The 13677-nt window shown below is 40.1% G+C and overlaps 1 protein-coding gene across 1 annotated transcript in view; it reads right to left on the minus strand.

The window, feature by feature from the left end:
• The window catches only part of LOC119257450 (kalirin), a 476694-nt gene that overhangs the window by 160290 nt on the left and 302727 nt on the right, over positions 1 to 13677 (minus strand). The window contains exon 11 of the mRNA XM_054701110.1: positions 10185 to 10307. Coding sequence (XP_054557085.1) covers positions 10185 to 10307 — 123 coding nt within the window. The remainder of the gene's footprint in view (positions 1 to 10184; positions 10308 to 13677) is intronic.

Genomic DNA, 13677 nt, shown 5'->3' on the forward strand with positions numbered 1-13677 from the left:
TCCCCCTTATTTTGAATGTATGTGCTAGAAGTATGGGTCAGCCTGCTTGGGCTCAAATCTTGCCTCCTCCATTTGAATCATCTGCTCCAGACCTAATTCTTCATCTGGAAAATGAGAATAATTTTCATCATCTGGAAAATGAGAATAATATCAGCACCCAGTCCACAGAGTTGTTTTAATAATTTAAATGAGACATTCCTTGTAAAGGTATATATTATTGTTGGCAGATACTATTGTTGGCAGATATTATTGTTTATCTTATATGTTTGTCTCTATAGTACAGGTTTAAGACCTACAAACTCTTAAAAAACATTTTTACTTAGGAAAAATAATTTCTTGGTGGAATTTGCCTGCATCCCTCCTACATGCAAATATACCTTGTGCTCCCTCTTACATTCAACATAAGACAATGGTGTGTGTGTTGTAAGCACGCTCTTGAGGCCCACCCTGTCAACAATGTGCCATTGACATGAAAGAAAGAGCAAAGAGAAAGAAAGTCAATTTGGTTTCTCTTAAGTTGGGCATTGAAAATAATCATTGGAAGACATGTTAACAAATGGTTCGCTTTCAGAATCAAAGCTGGGCAGGCAAGAGAGCTTTCCTCTGCAATAGCCTTGCTTCTTTTCTAAATATTGTCTAAGAGACAGTGACTTTATTCTTCTCATCTACATCTATTTTCTCTGTGCAAGGTGAAGGTGTAGCACTGTAAACTCTATTAGGTTATACAGTTGGCACTCCTTGGAGGAAAACCCCTGAATCAGAGAATCCTGAGTGCTCTCAGTTGGTGTGCAAACTCCCCTACCTTCTTCCCTTTACTTGAATGCCTTGGCAGGCTCAGCTGCAGCCTAGTTACAAAATACTCAAATGGAATCATAACCTGGCAGGGAGTGAGGTTTAGATGTATTCTATCGCCATCACTGCTGCCACAGAGAGTACTATTTGAGCACCTCCTATGAACCAAATCAGGGACCTACCGTATTGTATCTTATTTCTAACCCTCACATCACTCTTTAGGGTGGGTGTCACTCTCCATTTTAGAGAGAAGGAAACTGAGGCTCAGGGAAATTAAGTGATTGCTACAAGGTTCAAGGCCAATGAAAAGAACAGACTGTAAATTCTATGTTTTTCTCACTATGACATATGTCCTAATAGACAGGAAATCAGACTGAGAAGGATGTCTTAATTGGGTTTGTGGAGCTATCAAGGGAGAAAACTTTGGAAACTAGGAAGTTTAGTTACTAATAGCCTGACCTGAAAAAGGTCAGGATGAAATAATCTCCTGGTATAGGTGTAGTCCACTATTTTATACTAGAAAATAGAAACGAAGACTCAGGTCAGATACTGGTCAAGTTAATTGTTCAATAAGCCACATTCTAGGAGAGAACACAGCCAGTTATCAACAACTATTGGTACATGTGCTTCAGATAAATCAGAGGATAGGCAGCAAAAGGTGAGAGGGAGCTATAGGGTTCCAGATGCCTAGATCACACAGATTTTTTTTTTGTCAATTAAAGGCAGCCCTGGTGCTCAAAGGAAATCTTAGACAGAGGAAGGAAAAAGTGTTGCTCAGTGATTTTGTAGTGACAGTGCTAACATACGGTAGTCTGAGGGATTACCAAGACCCACATTTAAGAAAAGGACTACGAACTGGTTTTGGGTAATGCTGAGAACCCTGCCAGACCTGATCCCAGAATACCCAAAGTTATAGTAAATCAAGAGACAGTTGAGAAGCTAGGATCTGGAGCCTGAATCCCAGTTCTACCACTTATTAGTTCTTTCAACTTGAGCTACTCATTTAACCTCTTTGCTCTAGACTCCTTATCTGTAAATGGCAATTAGAAATACCTAACTCATGAATGTTATAAGGATTAAGTGAGTTAACACAAGATAATTAGAAAGTGTCTGGCCCATAAAAAGTACTAAATGTTAATGGTTTTCATCATTATTGCTGTTGTTAATAGGGTCTCCTCAACAGGGAGGAGAAAAAATGTACACCAATGAACATTATCTATTGAATCAAAAGAAGCATGACTAGATGAGTTGTCTTGGACTAAAAATCGACATACTGAGCATAAAATCAGTACAACATACTTCTTTTGTCTAATTTATTGTTTGCTTTGTTGTTGCCTTTAAGATCCCTTTGAATCAGCCCACCTCTAACAAGGGAGAAAAAGAACCTCCCCACATGTCAGTTAGCAAAGAGGGTTAAAGCCACCTTTAGTAGGCAGGCACCATGTGATGGTAAATAGCCCAGCTGAAAAAAAAAAAATCACAGAAACTTAGGAAATGAACAGCTTACCAATTCCTCTTGTCAAAACTGGTTTCCTATGGCTTCACTTGAAAGAAATTTTTGCGTTTTTTTTTAATTTTAAAAAATACAGAAGAGCCCAAAGAACTCAAAGTTTGATTCAAATGATGCTTCTTCCCAAGTGCCAGATCCCGGCTGGGGCTGTCCAGGTTGAGTGCAGCTCAGTGCAGTCTCACTAATTCTATCAGGATGGCTCTCAGACCCCAGGTTTTTGTTTCTGGAGTCTGTTTCTTATGAATATTCATCTAACGCACCCTACTTACATTTATCATTCTTAGTGTTAGAAGGAACTTCAGAAATTATCTGGTCTGCTATGCATCCAACAAAAAGGAATCTCCTCTACACCATTCATTCTTTTATTTGCCAGTGTCAACTGAATGTTGGGCTCACTAGGAGACAAAATTCCTGCTGTAAGGAAGATCACTGTCCTGATAGGGAGTGAGATTAGCATGAAATTAACTATGACCCTCTGTGATAGCCACCATGATGGGGATATGAGCAGAAAAAGCGGATGCACAGGAAAGAGATATCCAGTCCAAACCATGGAGGTCATCGAAATCTTCCTGAAAGAGGTGATACTTAAGTGAACAGAAGATGGTCAGAGGTAGTCAGCATTAAAGCGGGAGTGGGATTAAGAAGAAGACAGCATCAAGACTTGAGAATACGACATGCAAATATCAGGAATGCTTAAGTACAGGGTGGAGTAGAGAGAGGTAAGAGGAGTAAAAGGTGAAGCCAGAGAAGGCAGTAGCCAGGTCACAAAAAAGAGTTTGAACTCTTTCCCAGTAGGAAGCCAACTCTGGGCACTCTAATCAATGGAACAATATAATGAGATATATGTTTTATGAAAATCGCTCTTGTTGCAGTGTGAGGTGGACTTGAGGAGGCGATGGCTGGAATTAGGAAAAAAGGGATGATACTACAATAATGGAAGCAAGAGATAATGAGTTTGATCTAAGATACTGGCAATGGTGATGGAAGGATAGTGACAAATAAAAGAGGTAGAATCAGCAGGACTCTGTGGTGAACTCATGAAGAATGAGAGCAAAGGTGGAGTCAAGAATGACTCCCAAGTTCCTGTGTCAAGCAACTGGGTGGTTGGTGCTGCTCAGGGCATGGGGAACAAAGGATTAAGAGCATAGGTGGAAGAAGATAAAGTAAATTTTGGACATATTAGATTTGAGAATCTGCTGAGAAATCTGGGTGGTGTGCAGAAAGGCAATTATTAATGGGAAGCTCAGGGGTGAGGTTAGAGATGAGACGTGGATTTAGGAGTAATCAGAGAAGGGGTAGCGGTGCAGACAATAAAAGAGTAAAATCATGCAGAATGTTCAGAGAGAAGGTCTGGGGAACAAATCCTGGGGAAATGGAGGAGAGCTAAGAAGCTCCAGCTAGAAAGACATAAGGAAATTAAGAGAGCAGAGTGTCACGGAAGGCATGGCAGAAGAGAATTTAGATAACAAGAAGTAACAAATAGGGTCAAATGCTTCCGAAAGACCAATTAATATCTGAAAGGTGTCCTCTGAATTTACAACAAAAATGTTTCGTTTCAGACTTTGGTAAGATTAACCTCAGTTGACTAGAGGGAACAGATGATGGGGTTTAGACTTTACTCTTATACATTAAAATATAATCTCTAAACTAGAGAAATAAGAATTTCTCTATATACTGGCTATTTACATCACATTTCAGAATATTGTGTCTAATTCTAGAAAACGTATTTTCAGAAGGATATTGACAAACTGATTTGTTGGAAGGCTACCAGGATTGTGAAGTTGAAGCAACTGGATATGTTTAGTTTTTAGTAAATAATGTTTCATGGAAGGCAGGGGGTGGGCTTGATATTTGAAGGCTTCCTATTAGAGTAGAAATAATGGTGATAAGTATAGCAAAGCCAATTTTAGCTAATTCAAATTTAAGTTCAGACCCATAGTGCCTTTTAATAAACAGGGTAAACTCTGTTTCTCCTCTTTCAAAGCTAAGTTCCTGAGAGAGAAGTCTATATTTGTTATCTTTTTCCTCACCTCCTACATGCCCTCTGACCCCTGCCACTGGGCTTCTGATAGAGCAGACGATGTTTCTCTCCAATAACAACCATGGCTTCCCCCACCCCCCCACCAATCTGTATTATTTCACCATTTGTTTTACTATTCTGTTTCAGAGAGCTCATATAGAGATCTAGCCTCCTCTCGTATCAGAACAAGTCCTTTAAACAAAAAGTCCTCTTCTATAGACACCAAAGCCTCAGGAATACGATCATATTTATATTCTTGTGCTAAAAGTTTAGAGCACTACTTGTTACACATGGCTTTTGCAGATCTACAATTAAAGGGGGCTATACATATTGTTTGCAATCTGTACTCCTGCTCTTTTCTTTAACTAGAGTGACCCAAGAGAACTTCCTTCACCAGGTGCTTCTTCATACAGGTGCAATGTCACCTGTATGACATTGCACAAATCTGGTTTTGGCTTTGCTGAAACTTTCTTCTTTTGCTTCAAAATTCACTTGAATCTTTCTAGATAAACCAACAAGGTTTTCTGCCAAAGCCCATCCTTCCCAATCTTGACAAGATATACTCTACCTTTTTCCAGAAGTCTATCATCCTGACTCTAGGACATAGGCCAGGAAACTTTTTTTTTTTATTCATTCATTCATTCATTCATTCATTTATTTATTTTGTTTTGTTTGTTTGTTTTTACAAGCACTGGGTACAGTCAGAAGCGTGGGAGGGTGAGAGAATTCACCAGAGCCAGAGCGGGGAGCAGAGCAGGCAGAAGGACCAAAGTACACTGCTGAGGGGAGCAGCGGGCGGCAGGAAAGGTCTGCGCGCCATGTGGGACCCTCCTCCGGTGGCCGGGGAGCAGCCGGGGATCAAACCGGCGCCGCAGAGGCCGCGGGCAGCTTTGCAACCCAGCGCTCAACCGCTGCGCCACCGGGGAGGCCCAGGCCAGGAAACTTTTAAAAACACCATCTACATAGGCAGCCATTTGCTTCTCCAAGCCTCCCTTCTCTTCCATAGTCACTGTCATCACATAGACCAAGAGATAAAAACACCACCTGTGCTTTCAAGTCTTTCAGTGTGCTATCCAGAACTTTAAAATCATTAGGAATGTAGTCTCAATTTCTTCTGAATGTGCCATTTGTTCCACACAGGAAGCAGCAAATGTGGGGGACAAATCATGGTCTTGATAAAAGCTTCTTGGCAGATTCTCCATGATGTCTTGGATATTAGCTCCTACTCTCATTTTTCCACATCAAGTGTATAAAAAGTGACTGTCAGAATTCTTGGTTAGGAGTTATCCATAACATAAAACATTTTTCTTCTTCTTGAGAGTAGCCACAAGCCCACTCCCATCAGCTCACACTAGCAACTTCTCCTTAGTGCTTAAAGAATGGAAGGCCTGAATTCACCGCAGTGGGGAGACTGGCATACTAGATCCAAAGGGTAAGCTTGTCCTTCATTTCTCTGATGTCACATTCTTCTGCTTGCCCACTTCATGACACTAATTTCTCTGCATTCTCCTGCCTTTCTCACCATTTTTCCATCCTGCCTAAGTACTTTTCATCTTCTCTAAAAAGCTGGAGTGTGAAAAAGCATCTATTTTAGTTCTCCCACCTTTTCCCTCTGCTTGCAATTGCAGCTGCTATAATTGGTCACCATTTTGGGCAAGAAAAGAAAGATGAAACTTACTCCAAAGGTCACTCTACCATCCCCTTGGTAGGCATATATATTAGATCACCAACTGAACTAATGGTTTATCTTGTTACTTGAGAACCCTAAAAGAGCAAAGATTATGTCTTCTATCTCACTACAGAACTTCTTAAAGCATTAGAATATGTTTGCTGCATATTTTTCATTAGCTGGTAAGTTTCTCAAGACAGAATCTGGACATTTCTTTAAATTTTCCATCGTACCCACACAGAGACTTGATGAGACATGGAAACTAATGAGTCCTATAGTCCAACTTTGAGGGAACAGGTTTTCCACTGTATGAAATCTGTGTGGGTGATTTACTCTATTTGCTTGTAAAACTCTGGTAGGTTAGTAGATTAGGGTTAAGGTCATTGTTAAGTCCGTAAGAATGTTTCCCTCCATCTTCACCTTTAAAAAAAAATTATTTATACAAGAACTGGGGTACATGCCAGAGGTGAGGGAAGGTGAGAGGATTCACCAGAGACAGAGTGGGGAACAGAACCGCAGACTGACTAAATACATTGCTGAGGGGAGCAGCGGGCGAGACAGGAGAGGTCTGCATGCCATGTGGGTTTCTCCCTAGTAGGCTGGGAATCAAATCCACACTGCAGAGGCTGCAGACAGCTTCACAGTGTGGTGCTCAACCGCCTACGCTACCAGGGAGGCCCCATCTTTTTTAACCCCAAATCTCAGAATGATTTTTAAAAGTGTGTTCTATTTAAGTTTGAGGGAAAAAACAAACAAACAAAACAGGGGTCAGATAGGGAGACAAATAACCAGAGATTACCCAGTGAAGTTCTTATTTGTACCTATGTTTCTGTATTTCTTTTAAATCTTTCTTTAAATAGTCTATTCTTTGAAAAATGTTACATTAATGCTACTTAATGTGCTTCGCTACTGAACTAAGATTTGGTGCTTTGAGACTTTTGATAATATATATTTGAATGTAAATGCTTGCTAATATTTGACTGAACTATCAATAGTTTACAGAAAGTCTGGCTTTTCAGATAAGGAGGTCATAAAGCAGACCACTAACAGAGCAGGCACAGCTGCTTTCCAGTGCACCTGAGCAATCCCCTACTGTGTAATAGCATATATCTCAGGACAAAATTGTCTACACATTCATTCTTCCTCCTGGGTTGATATAGATACATGTATCCCCTGACAGCAACATTATTATGGAAGCATCTTATACTTGTTTATATTCTCAATGACATCTAATGTGTCACAAAAAATATATAAAGATAAAAAATTGTCTGATTTACTCTACAGCCTGAGTTATTTGATTTGATTATAGGCAACTTAAGTATCTACCCTATCTACCAGAAGGAGGAGAAATTCCTGCGAGTGTCCAGATCTTCTATTTAATCATAGACAATCTCAGTAGCTTGGACTAGAAAGACTTATAGAGATGTCCAGATGACTTGGACATCCCTGTCCCTGGACCCTCATAGCCAGGAGTCTTCCCAGCTAGGCTGTGGCGACTGACTCCATTCCTCATTCAGCTCAGCTTCTATGTAGGCTATTCTAAGAGTGCCATCTGCAGGACGAACTGAGGACTCAAATACTTAATTCATTTCTTTCAAATGATTGTGGATGAATTTGTTTAAAATGTTCTCAAGAGCTAACAAACACAAAATCTAAGTTAAATTTTAATGACAGTGAATTGTTACATTAATTCTTCACAGATATTTTTGTTATATTTATTTTAATACTAGCCTTGCTCCACAGAGTCACCACTGGTGAGAATCACAGATGCCCCCAACTGTCTCAAGAGTGGAGATGTATTTGTTCAGGGGATTTACACTGACCCTCAACCAATTTTTTCTGCTTTACGGCTTGCTGTTTCTTGCAGAAGGGCAAATTTCCAGGATCTGTAACAGATACAACAGCTCTCTTCCTGCTTTAAGATAATTTTAAAACCTGAATACAGAGAATCAGTGCACAGATTTCTCTTGCCAGGTCTGCCTTGGGTCCAAGAATCATAAACTCACAAAGTTGAAAGGAGTTCCTCTACAGAATCACGGCTATCTAGAGTACTGCTGGGAGGGATCACTCAGCCTCTTACTCCACACTGTGTGTAAAGTTCTTCCTGACCATATCTCATAGCCAGCAACCCAAACAACAAGGACAAGAGTTTCCACGCTTTGGCTTTCTGTCACTGACCTCTGACTAACTCAAGAATTGTCCAATTTCTGATTAAATTCACTCTCCTTCTCCCAGGCTCCCTCAGTTAATTGAGGACAGATGCTAGAAAGAAAGCGAACACCCTTTTCTGCTTAGAGCACCCCTTTTCTCAGTACTTGAGCATAATGTTCATGTTGCACAGAACAAAGTAGGTCTGCGGCAGAATGACCATCCACCTGCCTTTGCTGTGGTCAGAGATGATTTTCTTGTATGGATCACTAATTCCAAGATGCTGGGAAGTTCCACTGCCCATTTTCCCCAGAGTGGGGGTGAGGGAAGAAGTCAGGAATTAACTTCAGATGAGAACCATCGCTAGGGGCTTTTACAGGGCAATGCAGTCACCTTATGGCCACTTCTTAGTTACACACTTGTGGTGCACACCTGCTGATCTCTCTTTGAGGGGAAACATTCTTCCTAAAAGCAAGGAACTTTTGGAAGGTAGAAACTCTCTCACAAAAATACAGTTTTATCAAAAAGCAAAGAGAAGTGGATTATATCAAGAGATTACTCAGTGGAGGGTCGGGGAAAAGTAATAGATGATTAACAGGATGGCCACAGGAGCACCCCATGCCCATACTCTTGCTTTTTGTCCTTCACTTTCCCTGAGCAAACTGGCACTTGGAAATAAATTTTACATAGTTCCTATACTTCAATAAGGAGGAACAGCACAGAATTTGGGTAAGAATATGACTCGAGTCAGAGAAACCTGGACTTGGGTCCCAGCAGTCACTGACAAGCCAGATGACTTGGCCACTGCAGAACTTTCTGAGCCTTAGGGTCTTGGTCTATAAAACAAGGTGGCATCCTTCTAAGTGAGGCAGAACTGAGCCACAGGACAGCCAAAATACAGGAGCACCAAAGCTATGTGATAGGTTTATTCCAACAGACTGTCCCAAGTAGCGCCATCGCCATGCTCAGCAGACAGTAATTCATGTGACCTTCTCCCATCCTTTGCCTTCTAACAAATTGGAGAGGCTCCCAAACTCCCTAGCCCCCCAGGGATTTTGGACTATGCTACATCTTATCTACTAAAGGCACATTGGTCTTGTGTCTCCATTAGGTTGGCATAGTTCACCTTACTCTGCAGAAGGTCCTGTGGCTATGAGGTTTGCTTTTTGCTGGGGTGGTGATAAAATAAATATACATAACATAAAACTTACATTTTAATCATTTTTAAGTTCAGTGACATTAAGTACATTCATATTGCTGTACAATAATCACCATGCATCTCCAGAGTTCTTTATCTTCCAAAACTGAAACTCTGTACCCATTAAACAAAAACTTTCCAATCCTCCCCACTCCCAACTCCCCACCAGCACAACCATTCTACTTTCTGTTGCTATTATTTGACTATTCTAGATGCTTCACACAAGTGGAATCATACAGTATTTGTTCTTTTGTGACCTGCTTATTTCACATAGCACAATGTCTTCAAGGTTCATCCATATTACAGCAGGTTATTGATTTCCTTTCATTTAAAGACTGGATAATATTATTTATTCATATGTCAAAGATATCTGAGCTGCTTCTGCTGTGTGTCTATTGTGAATAATGCTGTTATGAACATGAATATATAAATATATGTTCAAATTCCTGCTTTCGTTTCTTCAGGTATATACCCAGAAGCAGGGTTGCTGCATCACATGCTAATTCTAAGTTTAATTTTCTGAGGATCTGCCATACTTTTTTTCACAATGGCTGTACCATTTTACATTCCCTCCAAAAATGCACAAAGATTTCACATGAGGCTTTCTTTCTTCCATAATCTGGGTCAGCTCCAGCTACCCTCCCTAGTTCAGGTCACTGCTGACACAGTCTTCCTGGGTCTTGCCAGGCCTCCCACTTTTCAGCAGCTAAGGTTTCCCTGCATCAGACAGGAAGGCATCCCAGAAGCCCCAGGTTATCAACCCAACACATCTCATCAAATACTAAGGCCATGGCCCTGGTCTCCCTCACCCAACACCACATACATCCAACCATACATGGTATCTTACCTGAGCCACCTCTTCAAAGTCATCATGCCTCTTTTGCAGGGCCCGGGCTCGATGCAGGGACTTCCCAACCCCAGTGTGTTTGCTGAGAAAGGCCTCACCATGGTTTTCAATCCAGTCCAACACCTGGGCAGAGAAAAAAGAAACAATGACATCCCCTTCCCAACCAGAAAACAGCTGTCCAGGTAGAAATGTTCAACCTATGATAAATAAAAGGGATTTCATTAATGTCACTGGCAATAATATTCCAGTAATTCCAATAATATTGAATTAAATAAATTCAACTCCGTTTTTTTTAAAAGATTTATTTATTTATTTATTTGTTTATTTATTTATACAAGGACTGGGTACAGTCAGAAGTGCGGGAGGGTGAGAGAATTCACCAGAGCCAGAGCGGGGAGCAGAGCAGGCAGAAGGACCGAAGTACACTGCTGAGGGGAGCAGCAGGCGGCAAGAGAAGTCTGCGCGCCATGTGGGACCCTCCTCCGGTGGCCGGGGAGCAGCCGGGGATTGAACTGGCGCTGCAGAGGCTGTGGGCAGCTTCGAAACCTAGCGTTCAACCACTGTGCCAAAGGGGAGGCCCTCAACTCTGTTTTTAATTAAATTTTTTTCTTACATCGCTATAGTTCCCATAGTTCGCCCACCACCATATCACCCGTGAACCATCACCATATCCTTTGTGTTCTTTCCTCCCCTATTTTGACACATCCCCTTTAGTGTATGCCTCAGATCTATGGTTAATGTGCTGATTTTGACATTTTTCTTGACCTTTTGTTTGGTTTCTCTATATTCCACATACAAGCGAGACCATCCAGTATTTATCTTTTTCTGTCTGATTAATTTTGGCTAGCATATTCCCTTCCAGCTCCATCCATGTTGCCATAAATGGTATGAGTTTGTCTATTTTGATCACTGAGTAATATTCCATTGTGTAAATTTACCACAACTTTTTGATCCATTCATCTATTTTGGGGCATTTGGGTTGTTTCCATATCTTGGCCATTGTAAATAGTGCTGCAATAAACACAGGAGTGCAGTCAACCCCAGCTCTTTGATTTCCAGAACATCCGCTCATTACTTTTCCAGTTTTCTCAGTCTTAATTAGTCCATTATTTTAAGCAAGCTTCACAGTTTAACCCCCTCACTCCCTTCTACCCTAACCACACAGTCAGACACACTGGAAGGAAATTAGGTGGTATCAGGGCAGGGCAATTTTGGGTTCTCATCATTTTGCTCATCCCTTACTTCACCATAACAATGCTCACAGGAGAGGTGGCCGGTCATGGGAACCCTGCCCCATTGTGTTCCTGGGGCTCCCTTCCTATTCTTGGACATAAAACTCAAGTAGCCAGTCCCCAACTGGAGCTGACAACTCCAGTTAAAAACAGTTGCCCTCTCTGGCTTCTTTCTACCTCTTTCCTCCAGTCAGCACCAACCAACCAACCAAATAAATGATGGTATCTATATCCCATGGCCTTTAATATCTGTGAGTCTCTTGGGAAGCAGTGGAGACTCCATGTACTTCCAGGCTTAAGATCTTGTGATTTGGTCTCAAGGTATTTTCTCATTGTGTACATAGGTTGAACAGAGGTTGCTGGAGCAGTAATGGGATGAGCGATGGAATGAGAAGGTAAGAAAATGTTGTCCTGAGAGGTATTTGACAGGGGGAGTGTAAACTCCTTAGTAAAAACCTTGAAATGCTGGGAGGACTAAAGCATTTTATATCTGTTTTGTATTTGCCCATGTGGCCTTACAAAAATATGTGCCTATGGAGAAGGGAAGCAGTTCATCTTCTAATCTCTGAAGAGCCAGCGCTCAATAAATCAGGTAGATACAATTAAATCAGAACTGGAGCATAGACACACCTGTTACAGATCCTGCCAAGGCTCCACTGAGTCTATTCCACTCCTGCTATACTAAACTTTAACTGAACTTTGATTAATGATGTACTAGCTTTCTTAGATTTTAAAGTTGACTTTTTAGAAAATGATTTAGATGATCTAGGCCTGTTTTAAAGGATACTTCAATTCATTCCTCTCTTTCCTCTACAGATTGCCCTGTGGCAGGCAGACGGATCCAGGACTGCAGACATGGGAGTTCTGGCTCTACAGAATCCAGGCTTTAGCTTCACTTCCTCTGACAGTTGAGATTATAAGGAGGTTTCACAAGTATTTTCTTAACAAAACCAATTCAGGTAATTGTCCATTCAAAAAAACAAAAAGACTTAAATATAGGACTATTTGAACATTAGATATAGATATTTTAAATATGTTATATAACAAATTCTGGAAATATACTTTTAACATTCTAGAGACATATCTGTAAAAAGGAGTTTCAGTAATAAGTGAACTAGATTTTTACCTTTTGAAAATATGAAAGGCAGCACTGAAAGGAACTCTAAACATGTTTCTCTAGAATTATTTATGGTGAAATTTCCACAAAAGAAATCAGGAGGGTGCATTTTCACTTGACTTGCCACAGTTTGCTCCTAGGGTTCTTTATTGTAAGGAGAAAGGTGAACATCAGCATATAAGGGCAAAGATAAATATCTCTAGGCACAAAGATCCCTATATATTGTATATAAAGGACAGTGCAGTTTTGTGATTTTATGCTCATTTAAACTTTCATTAATTGCCTTTTGAATATGAATTAGAGCTTGTGGATACTTTTTATATACAAAAGAACTTTTGTTCTTGTAGTTTCAAAAATGCTTTGAAATTTAAGTCAGATTTTTCAGATTGTAATTTTTTTTTAATTTGGTTTTGAGAATAAGTGTGACTTTCTAGCAATTTACAGAAACTGGCAATATTTTGCAATATTTTTGTGAATTTTATATTTTACACTATTTCATTTTTATAGTTTTAATATAACTGGTTATTCTAAAGCAGACTGGTTAAAAAGGAATATTGTTCATCCAGTAGTTCACAAATGGTTAGTTTTTATCTTCCCTGGGGGTGTTTCCCCAACTTTAAAACTTTTTTTATAAAGCAATGTTTCCTATTTAAATTATCTTGCTTTCTTTAAAAATGTCAATTCATTTTCCGTTAATAACACTCAGTTTACTTAATTAGCTCCACCTTAACCACTCAAAAACCTATTTATTTCATATTTGAGAGGCTTTTACTTAGTTTAAACATAACTTCGATTGCTCTGTGATGTTTTTTTGCCACCATTTAGTCCAACTACTGCCATTAAAGCTGAAGCTATGGGGAAAACATGTGCAGTCTCAATGAGGATGCAGGGACTGCATGGAAATCAATTTAACATAAAGTGCACATGATTAAGGAAGTGAACAAAATTACTTTAGTATACAAAGAAACTGAAAAAGTGCCCAAGGACAGATAAACATAATCACATATGAGGTACTGTTTAAATTGCTGATTTCTATTTTGTTTCAAAGTGTTCACTTAGAGTCAGTGTGACTTGATACTACATTTAGACCACAAGCTCTCTTGAACCTGATTCTTGAGCCTGATGTCCCCTGCAGGGTCATCCC

Source organism: Talpa occidentalis, unplaced genomic scaffold, assembly GCF_014898055.3.
Source record: "Talpa occidentalis isolate TD23 unplaced genomic scaffold, MPIMG_talOcc4v2.1 talOcc4.4, whole genome shotgun sequence".
Classification (NCBI taxonomy): Eukaryota; Metazoa; Chordata; class Mammalia; order Eulipotyphla; family Talpidae; genus Talpa; species Talpa occidentalis.